Source organism: Macaca nemestrina, chromosome Y (assembly GCF_043159975.1).
Source record: "Macaca nemestrina isolate mMacNem1 chromosome Y, mMacNem.hap1, whole genome shotgun sequence".
Classification (NCBI taxonomy): Eukaryota; Metazoa; Chordata; class Mammalia; order Primates; family Cercopithecidae; genus Macaca; species Macaca nemestrina.
The window spans coordinates 4,363,396-4,382,993 of NC_092146.1; the positions used below are offsets into that span (position 1 = coordinate 4,363,396).

General features: G+C 38.2%; 1 protein-coding gene across 3 annotated transcripts; it reads left to right on the forward strand.

The window, feature by feature from the left end:
• The first annotated feature begins 871 nt into the window (after positions 1-871).
• LOC139360996 (DEAD-box helicase 3 Y-linked) lies at positions 872-15,383 on the forward strand. Of its 3 annotated transcripts, XM_071089498.1 has the most exons (18): positions 872-1,222; positions 1,748-1,794; positions 4,366-4,426; positions 6,327-6,374; positions 8,536-8,665; positions 9,429-9,584; positions 9,665-9,764; positions 10,393-10,528; positions 11,248-11,333; positions 11,557-11,655; positions 11,740-11,900; positions 12,360-12,504; positions 12,612-12,756; positions 13,001-13,182; positions 13,265-13,382; positions 13,968-14,121; positions 14,468-14,601; positions 15,115-15,383. In XM_071089498.1, exons 2-18 carry the CDS (start codon positions 1,750-1,752, stop codon positions 15,192-15,194), a joined length of 1,980 nt encoding a protein of 659 aa, XP_070945599.1. In that variant the 5' UTR covers positions 872-1,222; positions 1,748-1,749; the 3' UTR covers positions 15,195-15,383. The 3 variants fall into 3 exon arrangements, with proteins under 3 accessions (XP_070945599.1, XP_070945600.1, XP_070945598.1); XM_071089499.1 differs by lacking the exon at positions 872-1,222 and having other exon boundaries at positions 1,643-1,794; XM_071089497.1 differs by lacking the exons at positions 872-1,222; positions 1,748-1,794 and adding an exon at positions 2,539-2,626.
• Positions 15,384-19,598: the final 4,215 nt, after the last annotated feature.

Consider the following 19,598-nt stretch of genomic DNA (forward strand, 5'->3'; position numbering starts at 1 on the left):
ATATCACGTATGAATTTACTTGAGAATGGTAAAGGTGTCGACACAAAAAACATGTTATGAACAAGGAAATCTAGTTGACAACTTTAACTTGCCAAAGCAGTAAAGCAACTTCACTCTGGGAACACTGAACAGAATATGTATGTTCCAATCCCTTTGAATGTTTTTAAATTCGGAAAAGCAGAAATATTTGTGATAACGTTTTGACAATGCAGGTATTTGAATTTCAGCACTAGGAAACCCTTTGAAGGATGGCGTAAAACCTGTATATTTAATCTGGTTTCACTGAGAGTTCAGACGGAAGAAGTGTTTGTAAAACTACGCATATGGCTATATATTAGTTAAAGCCAGGGATCTCGTTCTACGCTTTTTTTTCTCCCTATCTGTCCGCTGAATCTGGATTAGAGAGAGGACTGAGAATTTAGCCAAGAAAAGTAACTCCTTCTAGGGCAAAAGACTATTTCCCACCCACTGCAGCCACCTGTAAGTTGTTACGAAGGTAGGACAACTTCGGTATAGTAGTTCCTTCAGAGGCCGATCCCCCTCAACCCCAATTCTTTTGGGCAACCAAAAGAGTCTTTCACAATCCCATGGCTAGGCTGGCTTTGGGGACTCAGTATAGCATTGGTTAACCTATACTGAGTTGCAGAGCGCCCGGAAAAACATGGGACCTATGCCAGTGTGCATTAAGGGCCTAGGTCCCCCGGTAGGTGTGTTATCACCAGCGTCATTCAGTATATAATTGTTTCATTATTTCGTCAAAACAAGGGACCTATGCCAGTGTTCGTTAAGGGCCTAGGTCCCCCGGTAGGTGTGTTATCATCAGCGTCATTCAGTGTATAATTGTTTCATTGTTTCCTCATCCTGTGATGCTAAAGCCGTATGCTCATAAAGCGCAGGCACACTGCTAGAAAAACTAGAGGGGTCTTGGGTTCCTAGCTGAACCCCAGCAGCGTAACCCAGTCAAGCCTGTCGAGCTTGTGGCTGGTCACACGTGCTGCGGAATCCACTCTCCTTTCCGCAGGTGCAGTCACGTCTATCCTGCAGAGGGACCGACTGCGGACCTGTTCTTTCACCTCCCTAACCTGAGGATTGTATTGAAACTATCGTGGATCGCTCACGTAAAATGGTCACTGCGCCTGACACTTGGGATCCCGTAACCCTGATCTGTCTTGGCTTCAGAGAGTTTTTTGACTAGTTCCAACTTCGCTGAAGTTTGTCAAAGGTAGGCGACGGCTAGCTAGAACGGAAAAATTTTACAAAACCTCCAATTCTCGAAAGTAAAAGGGAAGAGAGAGTGCTTAAGGAAGAAGGGAAGTTGAGGGTGGGTTACGAGGAGGGAAAGTGAGTTAGCGGTAGATTATCACTGTGTTTAAGATTTCCCCAAGGGGAAAAAGGCGAAAGACGCTTTCTTGTCAGATCCCTAGAATTCGGAGACACAGAGAGAGGGCGGGGATAGAAAAGATCTCGCGAATTTTGAGAGGTGTTGGGACTACTTAATCCCGCGATCTTATGACTAAACCAACGCGATTTAGGCAGAAGTAATGGTAGCGATAAAGGGATTGGATGGTGGTGGTGGAGGGGTGGAGCCAACGAGGTCGCACGTGGTGCGTGCTGACGTATAGTGTGGGAGGGGCCATATTATCGCGTAGGCTAACCAGTGTACTTAACAGCTGAAGTTCCCTTGTGAGAGCTCAGCTACTCGGTCTCGCACTTACAGTGGACTATACGATTTTTCGCTTCTCTTCAGGGATGAGTCATGTGGGGGTGAAAAATGACCCTGAACTGGACCAGCAGGTGAGTCAAAGTAAGCCTCCTGAGGCTTTCTAAGGGGATCTTTTACTTGGCTTAACGGTTTGTGGCGCACTGCTAATTGATATTTCAGTTTCGCCTCTTGTGGGTTCGTGTGTTGTGTGACTGGGACTGTAGAGAAATGGGGAGAGAAACTGCATGAGACCATGATTAGACCACGTACGGAAGAGACCGGACGATGGCAGTAACGTTAATGGTTGTGTTTACGCTGGTATTCCGGTGTAGTACTGGGCCGCACGCAATGGCGGCTTTTGTGTTTGCCTGAGCGGTAGCGTGGAGACGCGCATGTGCGACCACGGACCTGTTACAGAGGGCGGGAGAGGGAGGCGGTTCGCAAAAGGGGACCATTTTTATGTCTAGAGGTTAGGCCCTCACCAGGGTCCCCTGACGTATTCGCAAAAGTGTCGTTGTTAAGAACAAAGTGTATTTCAGGCCACCCAGTGTGTGTAGAGAGGAACGAGAGTATGGTCTTTGCTCGGGCAAATGGCGAGAGTCTTTGTATACGATTGTATGACTGGGCAGCGCTGTGGTGCTTCAGCGGAGGGACCAGGCCTGTGGAATTCTTGAAGAGGAGTGATGTAAAGCACAATGAAACAAGTACCTTATATCTTGTTTCTGGCGGGGTCCCCTAGCCACGGAATAACCGTTGCCTGGGTGCTCAGCGTGCCGAAACCGGGCTTCCGGTGTGGAAAGTTTTGTGACGCAGAAGTACCGGAAAGGGATGGTGGGAAGGGGAGGGAAGGATGGCTGCCGCGTGCTTTTCTCGACCCGTGTAGAAATAATGGAAATTGGACGCCAGCGGAAAGACACTTGGAGGGTTAGGGATCCAGCATTGCACTACACTCCTTTCTTAATTCAGTTAATTCAGTCGCTGGATAGCTGCCTAGCCGAGAGCTGTGCGGTTTTTGTCTAGTATTGTACCTTTACGTTAGCCGATACATGCAGAAGTCGTCCGGTAGAAAATTAACCCCGAATATTGATTAGCGGGACAGGTTATTTGTGGTTTACTTGTTACCGCTGATGGAATGTGGATACAGGTCTAACTCTGTCTCCATTAAGGATTGATCCTTTACTTTGGAAGTCTGGGCCATGAGGCAGAGAATATGTGGTCTGCGTGTTAGATCAGGTTCGTTTTCTGTGTCAGGAACCTACCGCGCTTTTGCATTTGGCACTCCAGTCGTTTGCAAGATTATCCCTGCATTTCTGCCCCCCAAGTCTAGGGGAGAGAATGAATAAAAGAGCTATATATATATATATATATATATATATATATATATTAGCCAAAAAATACTGACCGAACTTTTTAGTTGTGATTAAAGGTTAGTGATGCTAAATGATTTTAAATTTTGCTGTCAGGTGTCGTTTGAGGGATTTAGCGGTCTGCGTTTGAAAGTTGTTTTTCCACTGACGACATACTGACGCCTTCTATTTACTGACAATGTGTTAAATAGACCACAGAAATAGAAAATTAAGAGCCTGGGCAATACGAATTTATGTTTCTATGTAATTGGCATCCGTTTAACTCTTGATAAACCGTGCTCTCTAGTTCACTAGAATTAAGTAATAACCAAATTCAGACGGCAAAATTTTTAAGACACTGTCTTAATTGATGATTAATGTAATGTGATAGTATCTTGAGCTTCTAATATATATGTAAGCATGTTACGGCATAGAAAGTTTGTGCAAAGAGGTGACAAAGTTGTTCTTGGCATTGGTCTTAACCTGTTTTTTGAAAAAAATCTATTTTGACGTACGTGTTTTTTTTTCCCCCACTGCTTCAGGGTAGTTCTAGGTAAGGTATTATGCTGAAGCCGTTCAAGTGAAATAATCTTTTTTCTACAGTTTAAAAATCCATTAGTATAAGGAGGCAGGAATTGGGATTGCATATGTCATTTTAGGAACGTTAAATACGAGATGTGTCGCTTTTTAACTTTGTAACCAAAGACCTCCGAGTTTGATGTTTAAAATGGGAGAAATAAGTGCTACTGTCTTCATCATAGAGTATCAAACATTAAATGACAGTTGTGTAAAGCCGCATAGTACTCAAAACATAGAGAAGTTGGTTTTTATTTTAACTTTCGATGTTTAGGAATTTATCTGCATTAAAAATAGTTTTACAGTCTTTAGGGCAAAGAGAAATTAAGGAATCTTCAAATGCTTCTAATGTCCTTTTATTTTTAGGGTTCGAATATCAAGAAAACCACTGTCATTGGGAACATTTCACTATTATGACTAGCTAAATTGGGTGTTTAAGTTACTGAGAAATTGGTGGTAAATTTTTTTAGTTAGGAAAGCTTTTACTATGGAAAATTGTTAAAGAAAATGTGTTTTGAGTTAATGAATTTGAACTCATTACTGTGAAACTGCTAGTATTCAGGTGATGCCATTTGCGTTTGTCATGGTTGGTAGACTTAGGCATCTTTAAAACCTAATGCCAGACCGACATGGCAGCTAAGTGTGTGGTACAGGATAAGATTGGAATCTAGGTTTCATTTGTCTTTTGTGATGTTATCTGTTCTTGTGTGTCAGCGTGTGAGCTATTGTTATCTCTTCTAGCTTGCTAATCTGGACCTGAACTCCTCTGAAAAACAGAGTGGAGGAGCAAGTACAGCGAGCAGTAAGTAAAAGTTTTTTTAAAAATGGAATATTTATCTGAGCTTAATGTTAATATCTTATTGGACTTGTTAAATTTGAATTTACTTTTTTTTGTCTTCAATTTGACTGTGTAAAAATATGAGATACTTTGGTATGTCTGGGTAATAGAATACACTGTTGTGTTATTTTTGAGTTAAAGCAATTTAAGAAAAATCTTAGTGGGTGGGATGCGGTGGCTCAGGCCTGTAATTGCAGCATTTTGGGAGGCCAAGGCTGGTGGATCGGTTGAGCCCAGTAGTTCGAGACCAGTTTGGGCAGCATGGCAAAACCTATCTCCACTGAAAATACAAAAAATTAGCCTGGTGTGGTGGTACCTTCGTGTAGTCCCAGCTACTCATATGGGAGAGTTTGCTTGACTCTGGGAGACTGGAGGCTTCAGTGAGCTGCGATCAGGTCACTGCACTCCAGCATGAGTGACAGAGACTTTGACTCAAAAACAAAAAACAAAAAACCCAGAAACCAAGGACCTTAATGTAATACACATTATTTTTAGAAAAGCAGTGCCATTCATTTCTGGCCCAGCATGGGGTATAAGCCCATCCTTGTGAATTGACCTGCATTGTGTTAAACCTAATAAAGTAAACCTGTGTATTTATGTGCTGCATCTACTGCTGTTGCTCTTGAAGAACCTAATATTCAGTGATAAAACCAAGCTCATCTGATTTTAAGGTGATGGGTTATATTTCTTTGAAAGAAAATTAGTTACAAATACTTTTTGAAACACTTGGTCTCATTTCTTTTTGGAAGTTTGTGTGGTTAGTATTTGGATAGGAGGGTAAGGTTGGTGATTGTTTGGTAGTATTCCTGGTTTGAGTCCATGTTTCTTCCTGTTGTTCAACAAGGAAAGCAGTTGGTATGCTCTGAAAAAACAAAACGAAACACTTTAAGTTTTATTAATTTATTTAGACTTTGTCATTATATGAACATTATAGAGATTTAACTGGTAGAGACAGTTTTGGATATTTAGTTAAATCTAAAAGTAGGAGATTTAGTTCAAATTTGGATTTTTTGGATTTTTGAGTAGGAAAATCAGGTGGTCAGTTAAGTAGACTTCCATCTACTTGATAAGTTATTTTACTTCTTAATCATAGACTGGGCTGTTAATTTCACTTAAAACCCTTAATTTGTTTTCCAGATCATTTTCACTTTCCAACTTTTCATGTGTTTTTATGGTATCACTTTACCAGTACAGATTTTGTTTTTTCTTTTTTTTTTTTTTTTGAGACATAGTCTCGCTCTGTGCCCAGGCTGGAGTGCAGTGGTGTGATCTCCACTGTCTGCAAGCTATGCCTTCCCAGTTCACGCCATTCTCCTGCCTCAGCCTCCTCAGTAGCTGGGAATACAGGCGCCCGCCACCATGCCTGGCTAAGTTTTTGTAATTTTTTTTAGTAGGGATGGGGTTTCATCGGGTTATCCAGGATGGTCCCGATTTCCTGACTTCTTGATCTGGCCACTTTGGCCTCCCAAAGTGCTGGGATTACAGGTGTGAGCCACTGTGCCCAGCCCAGTACAGATTTTTAAAAAGCCTTTTACAGGGTAATTTAGTATAGTTCATAGTCTTTTTTTTCCTAGTAGGCTGTTATATTGGAGTAATGATCATGTTTAATGATCAGTGTTGATTCATGTAGCAGTTACTGGAAATAGAGCCTTTTAAAACATGATTGTTAAATAACAACCATTAGCTACTGAAATATATGTGGTTTGCAGTGTATTTTAGAGTAACCTTTTTTTCGCCTTATCTTGCAAAGTAGTTTATTGTAGGTTTTAAAAGTTTGTTTTCCCGGACCTATTTTTTAATAGACATTTTCTAAACAGTATCTTGGTGATGTCATGGGCTTCTAATTTTACATTTTCTCTTTTAGAAGGGCGCTATATACCTCCTCACTTAAGGAACAGAGAAGCATCTAAAGGTACGTCTTTAAGGCAACTTTGTAGACCTAACCTTTAGCAGGTAATCAAAGCCTAGGGAAAAAAGTAACTTTAGTAAGTCTATAAACGTTTTTTGTCCCCTCCTGTGCCTCTTTTGGACTGTCTTTAAGAAGTAACATTTTCTGTTTTTGGAAAAGTTCATGTAATGTTGAATGATGGATAGTTCTTGCTTCCTCTGGCAAATTGAGCCCAGAAAATCTTGGTTTTATATAGGTTAACTATAGTGCTTTATCTGTTTGTGAACATTTATGTTTTGAAATTTGAAACCAGTGTATTTGTGGGAATGCCTTATGTAATATAAACTGTATAGTGATAAGGTCCTGCTTGATGCCATCTTGAAAAGTTGGCACAGTGAAAATGGGTGTTTTTTTTTTTTCAAACTAGTTAACAGTTCGTTGTTAAGATTACCACTTTTGGCCACATCCAGTAAGTAAGTAGGTGAGATTGTCTGGTTTCAGCCTAAATAACTTCATTTGAAAGGTGTTGTGTGAAATGCATTAAAACACCTAGGATTGTTTACTGTTAAATTTGTAATTCAGAAAAGTTTAATTGGGGTGATGTTTTGAGTGCTGCGTATACATCAAAAAAATTCTAGGAGAAGAAAAGGTCAGGAAAAGTATTTAAAACCAAAAGGAAAGAAGATAATAAAGGGGTGTGGAGTGGGTTTGTACTTCTGTGTTTAGTCTGTAGCCTCTGTATAAGTCTGTTTATCAGAAGACCACTTAGCTGTTGATTGTATTCTTTTTTCAGAGTAACTGCAGAATTTTCTTTTATCACAGGTATTCTTAGTATTGTATCTGGCTGGAATTGCATCCAAGGTTTATTAAGTACCTTAAGGAGAGTTAGCAATATTTTAGTATTTGGGGGGATGGAAGAGACCTCAAACGTCTAAATTCCTAAATCTGGGAAGTACAGTCGATTTAGTACAATAGATCTAGATTTCGGAAGTACAATTCATTTGTCTAATACTGGAGATTTAAAAGCAGGGGAAAATAACTTTATTAACTTGCAACTTTAAGCATTTATTGAAATGTTTGAGTTTAGGTAAGCCCTCAGCTTAAGCAAGTGTGTGATTGTGAAGCAAGTTTACTTTTGTAATTTTTCTTTTTATCAGTTTGTAGACCTGGAAAAGTAGGCAACAAAGAGGGTTTTTTGTTTTTGTTTTTGTTTTTTAAATCAAGTATACTTTATTCTCACTGAGCATATTAAGACTACACAATTACTTTTGGACGCTTAGAATTTGAGGCTATCTTAGAGGTCTGGTGGAGCAAAGTAGACAGCATGGAAATTCCTTGTTTTGTATTGACTGTTTCCATTTAGTTGATCTGTTTCTTTTTGATGTTACTAGACAAAGCTAGATTGAAAAAAAATGCATTCAGATGCTCAACTAACTAGTCCTGTTTATACTGATGTTGATAGATAGCAAGTTGCCTTCTCCAGGTTCTTCATTGATGAGTCCTTGTTTACCATGATGCTTGCTACATACAGTTGCTACATACTACTACATATGAGTAGTTTTTGGTCATAAAGTGCATAGAGTTGGAGTTGTTTTTTGAGATGGAGTCTTGTTGTGTCATCCAGGCTGGAGTATGATCTCAGCTCACTGCAAGCTCCACCTTCCCGGGTTCATGCCGTTCGCCTGCCTCAGCCTCCTGAGAAGCTGGGATTACAGGTGCCCGCCACCACGCCTGCCTAATTTTTTTGTATTTTTAGTAGAGACAGGGTTTCACTGTGTTAGCCATGATGGCCTCGATCTTCTGACCTCGTGATCCGCTTGCCTTATTCTCTGAAAGTGCTGGGATTACAGGTGTGAGCCATGTCTGTCTGAATACATCTGACATACTTCTTCTGATTATGTAGATCTCTTCTCTTAGTTCAAGCTTTTCTTTAGGTAACCCACAGTCTCTGAGGTAATCTTTTGTTTAGCTGGGCCTTCCCAAAATGTGTATTATATATAGCATATGTTAAGTGTTTAGGTTTAACACCTTTTGTATTATTCAGAATAAAAATTCTGCTTATGGAACCTGTTGACCTTTGGTCCCATAAGATAAAGGAAGACTACATGTGAAGGACTTCATATTTGGAAAGATGCAAATTATGTAAAAGTCTTGTCATCTTCTAATTTTCGCTTTTTTATTGAAGGCTTCCATGATAAAGACAGTTCAGGTTGGAGTTGCAGCAAAGATAAGGATGCATATAGCAGTTTTGGGTCTCGAGATTCTAGAGGAAAGTCTGGTTATTTCAGTGAACGTGGAAGTGGATCAAGGGGAAGGTAAATCTCAGCTTGTATGTGTGTACAGTAGCAATTTAAGAATCTTAATTTGGTAAGTTCTCATTCTTCTTACTTTGAATGGTCAAGCATGTTTTTGACAGATTACTAACAGATTTAAAGCAGAATGTTGGTTTACTCATTGTTTTGTTAGCAGTAAGAGGTCTTTGCTAAAATTAATTTATTAAATTAGATGAATATGGTATTTGACACAGTGAAATCTGTTTCAACTTAAATGATACAGGTAGTGACAGCTTTAAACACTTCATTTTTGATGTATGTTATAAGTCTATCTTAAAAACCTAATAGCTATATTTAATCCTGTCTTCTGTTTTTCACAAATAGGAATAAAACTCTAAAAATATTCTCTTCTCACATGTCTACTTCTATATAAAGGAAAAAGTCAAGTGTTATTCCTGCTTTCCTACCAGTAAATATATTTAGATGATAGTATTTTAAATGAAGATGTAAAGTATGTACTAGTTATAAGTATCTAAAAACCTGATTCTTAGCATGTGAGATTAAAGCTGTGAATTTTATAAAAATATTAATAATTTTCTTAAAAACGAAGACATAAATTACACATCAATACTGGTTAGTTAGGGGCCTTACTTCACATGAGAAACAAATACTGAATTGCTGGTATCTTTGAAGGATGGTTTTGCTCAGTTACTGAGCAAACGTACTGATACCCGAGTACATTTCCAGAGAGATGATAATCTAACATTGGCTAAATCGTGTACTTTCGATTGCTTGTGCCATTCAGATTTGATGATCGTGGACGGAGTGACTATGATGGTATTGGCAGTCGTGACAGAACTGGCTTTGGCAGATTTGAACGGAGTGGACACAGTCGGTGGTGTGACAAGTCAGATGAAGATGATTGGTCAAAACCACTTCCACCAAGTGAACGCTTGGAGCAGTAAGTTTTTGAAATGTATGTTAATTGTTATGAAATTTATTGCTTAATATAACATATATGTAATAACTGTTTGATTTCAGAGAACTGTTTTCTGGAGGAAACACAGGGATTAACTTTGAGAAATACGATGATATACCAGTAGAGGCAACTGGCAGTAACTGTCCTCCACATATTGAAAATGTAAGTGTTTTGTTTGACTTTTAAAGTTATTAATGCAGACCCATTGGATTATGAAGAAAATTAATGTCATTATTAAGAATAATCCTGGAATTAAAAGCATCCAATTCTTTTTTTTTTTTTTTTTTGAGACAGTCTTGCTGTGTCTCGCAGGCTGGAGTGCAGTGGCATGATCTCAGCTTGCTGCATCTTCCACTTTCTGGGTTCAAGCCATTCTCCCACCTCAACCTGTTAAGTAGCTGGGACTACAGGCGCACACTAACACACCCAGCCCATTTTTGTACTTCTAGTAGAGACGGTTTCACTGTGTTGGCCAGGCTGGCCTCAAATTCCTGATCTCAAGTGATCTTCATGCCTTTAGCCTCTCAAAGTCCTGGGACTACAGGCATCCGCCACCGTGCCTGGCCTCCAAAAACTTCTTTCAGTGTAGAACAAACCCAGGCATTTTCTTAAAAAATGCCATGAATCTTTTACTGAAATCATAGCATCTGTAAAACAAATCAGACAGTTGGTTACTTCCATTAATATGTTAGTATAAAACAGAAATTGCAACAGATACGGCGTTTTATGCCTGCTATGTTTACTTCTGTATTTAGTTGTATTTGATTAACCTGGTTGAATTTCTTTGCAGTTTAGCGATATTGACATGGGAGAAATTATCATGGGGAACATTGAACTTACTCGCTATACTCGTCCTACTCCAGTGCAAAAACATGCCATTCCTATTATTAAGGGAAAAAGAGACTTAATGGCTTGTGCCCAAACAGGTAAGCTTGCTTGATACAAAGTAAAAGTTAAGAATACCTGATTGGACTTACTTTAAAAGTAGTATGTTCTGAAGGGATGTCTGAATCCTGTGTTTAGCATTTCAGATAGGTAAAGATTAGCTAGGGATGTGTCTTTTTGTCTCTACCTTTGGATCCTTGGGATGAAACTAGTGTTTTCATTTGGATATCTTGAGGAAGCTTATGGCGAATTCTTATTTAAGAAATAGAATTGCATATTTTGCAGTTAACTCCACAGGAGTTAGCAAACTGCATCCTTCAGGTCGAACCTAGCACTTACTTATTTTTCAATAGCTGTATTCAAATATAGCCATACCCATTTTTTACGTTGGTAGCTGTAGAGATTAGCCAGAGATGTGGCACAGAGACTGGCCTGCAAGAGCCATTGTAACTCCTTACAGAAAGTTTACTGGCCCCTGCTTTACATTGCAATAGTATATAGTGATTACAAAGAAATGTTGAACTGAAAGTTGATGCCACTTTTCAGAAAAAATGTTTGTGTTTTGTTCAAATTAAAATGCATTGTTTAAAGATAAAGCACGGTAGTCACTTTACAATCTTAGGTTTGCCATATAAATTTACTGTAACTTCCTAGAAAATTGGAAATAAAGTAAGAAAAAATTTCTTACATTCCAAGGGCATTTAGAACACTTTGTTGTCTATTAATATTCAGAAATGATAAGTCATTGTTTTGTTTTCAGGATCTGGGAAAACTGCAGCATTTCTTTTACCTATACTGAGTCAGATATATACAGATGGTCCTGGAGAAGCTTTGAAGGCTGTAAAGGTAAAGGTCTTGTTATAAAATAAGACATTTTTGTTTTATAAAGCTTTGTAAAGCCCTGTTGACTTCTCTAACCAATGCCAGGTATACTTTATTTTCATTTTTTTTACCCCGTTCACCCACTGAAAATAAGTTTATAGATGTAATCTGTAAATTATAAAGAGAAAGTGAATTTTTACAAATAAAGTTTTGGGTTTTAAAATTTAAAATTGTATTTATTTTTTAGGAAAATGGAAGGTATGGACGCCGCAAACAATACCCAATATCCTTGGTTTTAGCCCCAACAAGAGAATTGGCTGTACAGATCTATGAGGAAGCTAGAAAAGTAAAATACTCATTTTACTGATTATTGCTTTTCTCATTTATCAAATGATGTTTTTATAGCCACTGACATGTTCTTTGCTTATAGTTTTCCTACCGATCTAGAGTTCGTCCTTGTGTAGTTTATGGTGGTGCTGATATTGGTCAGCAGATTCGGGACTTAGAACGTGGATGCCACTTGTTAGTAGCCACTCCAGGACGTCTAGTGGATATGATGGAAAGAGGAAAGATTGGATTAGACTTCTGCAAGTATGTCAGTTTTCATATTTCATTTTATACAAAATGTATATTATATATACATAAATATATAATATGAAATATTTCATTTTATACAAAAATATTTCATTGTATTTAAAGTTGATTACTCTTGTATTTTACTAGTACTGCTTTAATAATTTAATTTTCTATATAGTTTTGAAAATTGCAGTTAATGTTTTTGTTAAAGAGTAAGTGAAATTTTAATTGAGGCTGAGCTTCATTTTAACAATCAGCCTGGGTAATTTGGTTGTCACCTTGAGCTTTCTATCTCATGATTTTGTGTGTGTGTGTGTGTGTATGTATATATGCATTTGTTGAGTGTGTCAAATTGTGACACTGTGATATTTACTATTTGAGTGACTACATGAGTGTAATTAATTATACAACTATATATAGTAATTAGTTTCTCAGATCTAATGATCCAGTATCAACTGAGGGATTTTCTAATAGGTACTTAGTGTTGGATGAAGCTGATAGGATGCTGGATATGGGATTTGAACCTCAGATACGTCGTATAGTTGAACAAGATACTATGCCACCAAAGGGCGTTCGTCACACCATGATGTTTAGTGCTACTTTTCCTAAGGAAATACAGGTACTATTTGATGTTTGAACTTTTATTCAGAACATTTGTGTTTATTCATTATATTCAGATAATTTATGTATTAAAATAGGTAATTGAGTATTTTTCTCACATTTCAGATGCTTGCTCGTGACTTTTTGGATGAATATATCTTTTTGGCTGTAGGCAGAGTAGGCTCTACCTCTGAGAACATCACACAGAAAGTAGTTTGGGTGGAAGACTTAGATAAACGGTCATTTTTGCTGGACCTATTAGGTGCAACAGGTAAAATTATGAATAAGAATAGTCAGTTACATGTGAAGAGAATCTCTTTACGTATTTTCTGGCTTTTCCTCCTGTCTTTCTCCTCTTTCTAAACATGGATAAAACAATGCTTACATTAACTGGCTCTGTTTGCATGCTTCCAAGATTTATTCTAGCACGAGGACTAGAATTAAGCCAGTTAATAATTTAGATTAAGTAGTGATGCTAATTCTCTATGAGTAAACAAAGCCTTACAATTTTTCAGGGAGGGATTCGCTGACTTTAGTGTTTGTGGAGACCAAAAAGGGAGCAGATTCCCTGGAGGATTTCTTATACCATGAAGGATACGCTTGTACCAGTATTCATGGAGACCGGTCACAGAGAGATCGAGAGGAGGCCCTTCACCAGTTTCGCTCAGGGAAAAGCCCAATTCTAGTGGCTACAGCTGTATGTATATTTTATTTTCTAATTAATCATGTGTGTATAGTGCTTGTTTTGTTTTTTTTTTTAAATAAAAGTTATTTTTCAGGTGGCAGCACGAGGACTAGACATTTCAAATGTGAGACATGTTATCAATTTTGATTTGCCAAGTGATATTGAAGAATATGTTCATCGTATTGGCCGTACAGGACGTGTAGGAAACCTAGGTAAGGAGTTTGTTAAAGACAGTTTCTTTTTTTTTTTTTTTTTTTTTTTTTTGGGGGGACAGAGTCTCGTTCTGTCACTCAGACTGGAGTGCAGTGGTGATCTCGGCTCACTGCAACCTCTACCTCCCAGGTTCATGCCTTTCTTCTGCCTCAGCCTCCAGAGTAGCTGGGACTACAGGCACCCGCCACCACGCCCAGCTAATTTTTTGTATCTTTAGTAGAGATGGGGTTTCACCGTGTTAGCCAGGATAGTCTCGATCTCCTGACCTCGTAATCTGCCTGCCTTGGCCTCCCAAAGTGCTGGGATTACAGGCGTGAGCCACCGCGCCCAGCCGACGGTTTCATTTTTTTAATTATGATGCATATAGCCGAGATTTGACACAGAATCTTAAAAATAGAACCTTTATTTCTGAGGAAAAATTTTATATTAATTAGCCAAGTAAAAGTTTTTCTTCCACTCTCTTTGATGTGGTTATATTACAAATTACAATATCATATTTTAGTTTCTTACTATATTTTATGTAGGTATATAAGAATACCCCACTATTTTATGGAAACTTCATGAGCTTTTTTTGAACACTTTAGGCCTTGCCACCTCATTCTTTAATGAAAAAAATATGAATATTACAAAGGATTTGTTGGATCTTCTTGTAGAAGCTAAACAAGAAGTGCCTTCTTGGTTGGAAAATATGGCTTATGAACACCACTACAAGGGTGGCAATCGTGGACGATCTAAAAGGTACATGCTGTTTTGAGCCTTCACTCTTGTTATTACTTACTAGGGGCAAGAAGCTTTCAGAGTTAAAAGTATTAAACAGTTACTTTTAACAATAATACATAAACATTTTGGGCAAGGGATGATTATTAGAAAGGGTGACAAGGAATTAAGTGTCAGTTCCTCACTGCTGAGTCCTTTAGAAACACTGTTAGAACACGTTGGGACGTTAATGGGATGGTTCCCATTGGAACATAATGAAATTGAACTGAAAAATCAAATTGGGAATTGCAAAGTTTAAGCAGGAATTTTCAATTTAATTGAACTTTATACTTACACTGCCATGCCGTATTTTTGCTTACAATAATAGATTCAGTGGAGGATTTGGTGCCAGAGACTATCGACAGAGTAGTGGTTCCAGCAGTTCTGGCTTTAGTAGTAGTCGTGGAAGCAGCAGCCGCAGTGGTGGAGGTGGTTACGGCAACAGCAGAGGATTTGGTGGAGGTAATTAATGTTAATTTTTCTTTTAGGAAGGGCTTTTTGTTTTTCTCCTTTTTTTTTCTTTTTTTTTTTTGAGATGGAGTGCCACGCTGTCACTCAAGCTGGAGTGCAGTGACCTGATCTCAGCTCACTGAAAGTGACTGTCCTGCCTCAGCTTCCTAAGTAGCTGGGATTACAGTTGCATGGCAACATGCCCAGCTAATTTTTTTCTATTTTTAGTAGAGATGGGGTTTCACCATGTTGGCCAGGCTGGTCTCTACCTCCTGACCTCATGATCCGCCCACCTTGGCCTCCCAATGTGCTGGGATTACAGGCTTGAGCCACTGTGCCTGGCCTGGGCTCTTTTTTTTTCTTACGATTTCTCTTTTTCAAAGAGTAATTTATTGGGGAAATTTGATTTCTGAGGGACACAAAAATCCAACACTAGATTTCTTTTACTGGTTTTATGTTGAAGTACTTGAGAAAAAAAGGTATTAATGGATGACTTAATTTCTTTCTAAACATTTTTCTTGATAGGTGGCTATGGAGGCTTCTACACTAGTGATGGATATGGAGGAAATTATAACTCCCAGGGGGTTGACTGGTGGGGCAACTGAATCTGCTTTGCAGCAAAGTCACCCTTACAAACAAGCTAATATGGAAACCACATGTAACTTAGCCAGACTATATCGTGTAGCTTCAAGAACTTGCAGTACATTACCAGCTATGATTCTCCTGATAATTCAAGGGAGCTCAAAGTCACAAGAAGAAAAATGAAAGGAATAAACAGCAGCCCTATTAAGAAATTGGTTTGAAGATGTGATTGCTATAGTTTGGATTTGACTCTTCCCCTCCTGCTTTATTCCCACCCCAAACTGCATTTATAATTTTGTGACTGAGGATCGTTCGTTTGTTAACGTACTGTGACTTTAACTTTAGACAACTTATTACTTTGATGTCCTTTTGGCTCAGTAATGCTCACGATACCAATTGTTTTGACAAAAATAAATTTACTAAACTTGGCCTAAAATCAAACCTTGGCACACAGGTATGATACAACTTTAACAGGAATCATCAATTCATCCATAAATATAAAAAGGAAAAAAAACTTCAGGCAGTAGCCTGCGTTAGGACTGTTGGATTTTTGCAGACTTGGGGGTTGGGAGAACATCTTAAAGCATTAAAGCATAGTTTTTTATATGGCCAACCTGTACTAAAGTTCTGACTTGCTCACTCTATCCTGGATAGGCACTTAGAAACTTACACTCTTTAAGCCATTCCAGTCATGACGAGGTGGAATGTATCAGTATACCCATTAATATTTTTGAAAGAGCTCTTTTAGGTTAATTCAAGTAAATACAGCAATTTCTCATTTAATGTTTAGGGAGTTTATTCTAAGCTAGGCAACTGTGGGCATACTATCACAGGAAAGATTTAAAGCTTTGATACAATGGGGGAGATTTCATAGTTTTTTTAATGCCTGCTATAAAAATTTGAAATGTTAGAATGGCTGACCATGGCAGTGACCAGGCCTCACTATAGGCCTGGTTGGATTCTGGTCTTTTATGCATGCTAGTGTTGATGTTTTTTGGTCAAGAAGGGTTTAAACAGGAAGGATTATGCAGCAGGCTTTAATTTAATGTAGAGTCATATTGCGCTCTTAAAGCTGCATTGAAATGTTAAAATGGCTTACACTTGTAGACTTTGTAAAGCTAAGACTAACAAATTCTTGATGTCACACAGGTTGCAAATATGTACTAAACTGCACAAGGTGTGTGTGCTCTATGTGCAGTTTTAGTGTATTTTAGTTGCATAGGTTTCCATGGTATTTATAGTCTCTTGTGCTAAATTTGGCCAAAGATGATTGTCCACCACTAAAAATGCCTCTCCCACTTGGAATTCTGTACTGATTTTGTGGCCAGAATGCAATGATCTTTAAAAACAAATCTTTTCAGTGGCATAAGAAGTTGGCAAAAATTTCTTAAAGTGCAATAGATTTTCAAGTGTATTGTGCCTTGTTCTAAAACTTACAAGTAGGTGCACTTGACAGTATTGAGGTCATTTGTTAAGGTGCTATTTCAATTAGTATAGGTTTAGACTCTTGTACATTTCTCCCGTAACTTTTTACAAAGTACTTATTTTATTGCACATTCAGAGAATTTTATATATATATGTCTTGTGTGCGTGTCCTCGACCTTCCAATCTTATTTTGTTTCTTGGAGATTGTTGAATGCAGCCAGTGAAGCAGTAGATTCTAAAATTTTATTGGGGACCATGGAATGGTAGTTGAGAAGAAAACTATTTGCACACAACAGATGTTAGATACTTTTTGCTGCTAGTTGTGTAATATTTATTGAAAATTTTGACAAATATTTATTTTTGTAAGCCTAAAAATGATTCTTTGAAAGTTTAAAGAAACTTGACCAAAAGACAGTACAAAAACACACTGGCACTTGAATGTTGAATGTCACCGTATGTGAAATAATATATTTCGGGGTAGTGTGAGCTTTTAATGTTAAGTCCTATTAAACTTGAGTCAAATTAAGCAGACCTGGCATTGGCAATGTAGCTGTAATTTTCTGACAAAATTTAAGACAAAATTGTCAACTTGAAACTAAAACATGCCAAGGTTTTGATATACTTGTCTTAAGATATTAATGAAACACTTCTGAATGCTGATAGGAAGTGTCCACATCCACAACAGTTTTCTGAGTTTTGTTATGTGTTTTGTTTTGTTTTGTTTGATCTTCGGTGATTGTCTGGCATATTTACAGTCCTCAAACATGTGGTTATTTTTTCAGTGACTTACATTCAGTTTTATCAGCCAGCAGTATTTTCAGTAAAGAATGGAATTGCTGAATGTAACCGTTGAACCTCGAGTCACTGTAAAATTTTAGTAATTGCTTATTGTATTAGTTTTAGATGCTGGCACTGCATGTGCTCTGTTTATTCTGATTTTACTAAAATAAAAAGTTCAAAAATCTTTTTTGCTGTCACTTGTAGCTTATTGTTGAGTTGAAGATGAATTTGTGCTCCTAACCTGAAGATTGGAAATCTGATTTCTTGACTACCAAAGCTGTTTGCAAAATACATCCTGAGGCTGGAATTACTTTGCCTTACATGTTTGAATAAATGATGAAGGTGGTAGAAGGTTGGAGTACAGAGGCAGGATTTTATTCTGACTGATGGAAAACTAAAAGGTCTGTACACGCAGCATGTATTGCATTTTGGTGTAAGCAACTTAATATGAGTGTGATGGTGGTTTTAAGCATTTTTGATGTGAAAGATGGCTGAAGTAAGAATGAATTGGGTAAAAAGTCAGTTGCCCAACAAATTACTATTTGATTGTAAGTAGTTGTCTACTGAAGGTCAAGAGTTAATTGGAGTAGGTTAATGATAGCTGAGAATCACATACGCACCTTTTGCCCAACTTCTTTTTTCTGGTGGCTGACAGTCCCATTAACACATTGCAGCAGTTAGTGCCAGTTAACAAACATAGGCAAACTGATCTAATGTTGCACGTTTGACATAGGTCTTTTTAGGGAAGTCAAGAACCTCAGTGTCCCTTTGTGTACCCTTTTGGCAACCAGCCTCAAACTGCAAAGGGTAAGCACTGTTCTTTTAACAGCACACATAAGATTTAGCCTGATAAACTTGGTGTAAATGAAATCTACAGCTTATTTTCTTGTTACTTCTTGCACTTGTGGTGTTTGTGAGATGAAATTACATTGTTACTTAGGATTCGAATTGTAACATGCTGATTGCTGTGTGGAATCCTGTTGTGTAAATAGCACCTAATTTCTGGTTTGTAGCAGCAGCAACAAACTTTTTTTTTTAAGATGGAGTCTTACTCTGTGCCCCAGGCTGGAGTGCATCGGCATGATCTCAGCTCACTGCAAGCTCCACCTCCCAGGTTCACGCCTTTCTCCTGCCTCTGCCTCCCGAGTAGCTGGGACGACAGGCGCCCGCCACAGCGACCGGCTAACGGCTAATTTTTTGTATTTTTGGTAGAGACGGTGTTTCACCGTCCAGGGTGGTCTTGATCTTCCGACCTCGTGATCGCCTGCCTTGGACTCCCAAAGTGCAGGGATTACAAGCGTGAGCCACCATGCCCAGCGGCAACAAACTTCTCATGATTTTGGTAAATGCCAGTGCTCCTGTCTGTCCTACATGTTTTCAGTAGATACTACTGGTTTTCAGAAGAAGTTAACGCCATTTTGCACTTTGTCTCAGTTCATTTCTGGTTGCTCTACATTCTCACCATTACTTGGTTTCTTGCACACCTTATATATTTAAGTAGGTATGTTATTATCTTAACTTTTAATTTGTATTTATCATCGTGATGACTAACGATTAACACTTGAGTTGTGTTGAGGTTCATGCAGTTAAAAAGAATTTGTCCTTATCAATTACAGGCATACTTAGTAAATGATCTGATTTTTGGGAACTGCAGTCTCTGGATAAAAGATACAATGTAGGTAAAATTGGATTTGCAATTATCAAGTTGTTCAGGTTGGTTGATGGTAGCACAGTTTAGTTAACAATTTACATTGATGTTTGAAGATTAGTAAATAATATTTGTAGAACACATACTATGGAAATTCTGCAGTGAATCAGCCAAATAGTGACCAAATTATGGTAACTCTTTCTACCAATGGAAATGGTTTCCCATTTCCTTCCCTCCTGCTCAGGCCATTTTTAGGTGTGATTTTGCACTAAATCGTTGTGTATGTCTTTTCTGGAACCTAGGGCTGAGAAATTGAGTGTGCGTGTGTTTGCACCCAAGTATGTGTATTTGTCCTTTGAAGACCACAGTAGTCTAATGCCCATTTTTAGAAGTATGAGTTCTTTAGATTCAGAGAATAATTGATCAGTTAGGAACTGCGGTCCATGGCAGGAAGTAGAGCTGGAATGATCTCATTTCTATTGGACAAATGAAATGGGTACATCTCTACAGCAGTCGGGAGGAAAGTTAAATCTGTCCTGCAAGAAAATGTGAACTTGAAATGGTGTTGATGTGT

What these genes read in the sequence shown, in the direction of transcription:
- LOC139360996 (XM_071089498.1), top strand. Translation starts at nt 1,750, where the DNA reads ATGAGTCATGTGGGGGTGAAAAATGACCCTGAACTGGACCAGCAG. An exon ending in AATGGCTTGTGCCCAAACAG is followed by an intron (nt 10,529 to 11,247) that starts GTAAGCTTGCTT and finishes TTTTGTTTTCAG; the next exon opens with GATCTGGGAAAACTGCAGCA. An exon ending in GGACCTATTAGGTGCAACAG is followed by an intron (nt 12,757 to 13,000) that starts GTAAAATTATGA and finishes ACAATTTTTCAG; the next exon opens with GGAGGGATTCGCTGACTTTA.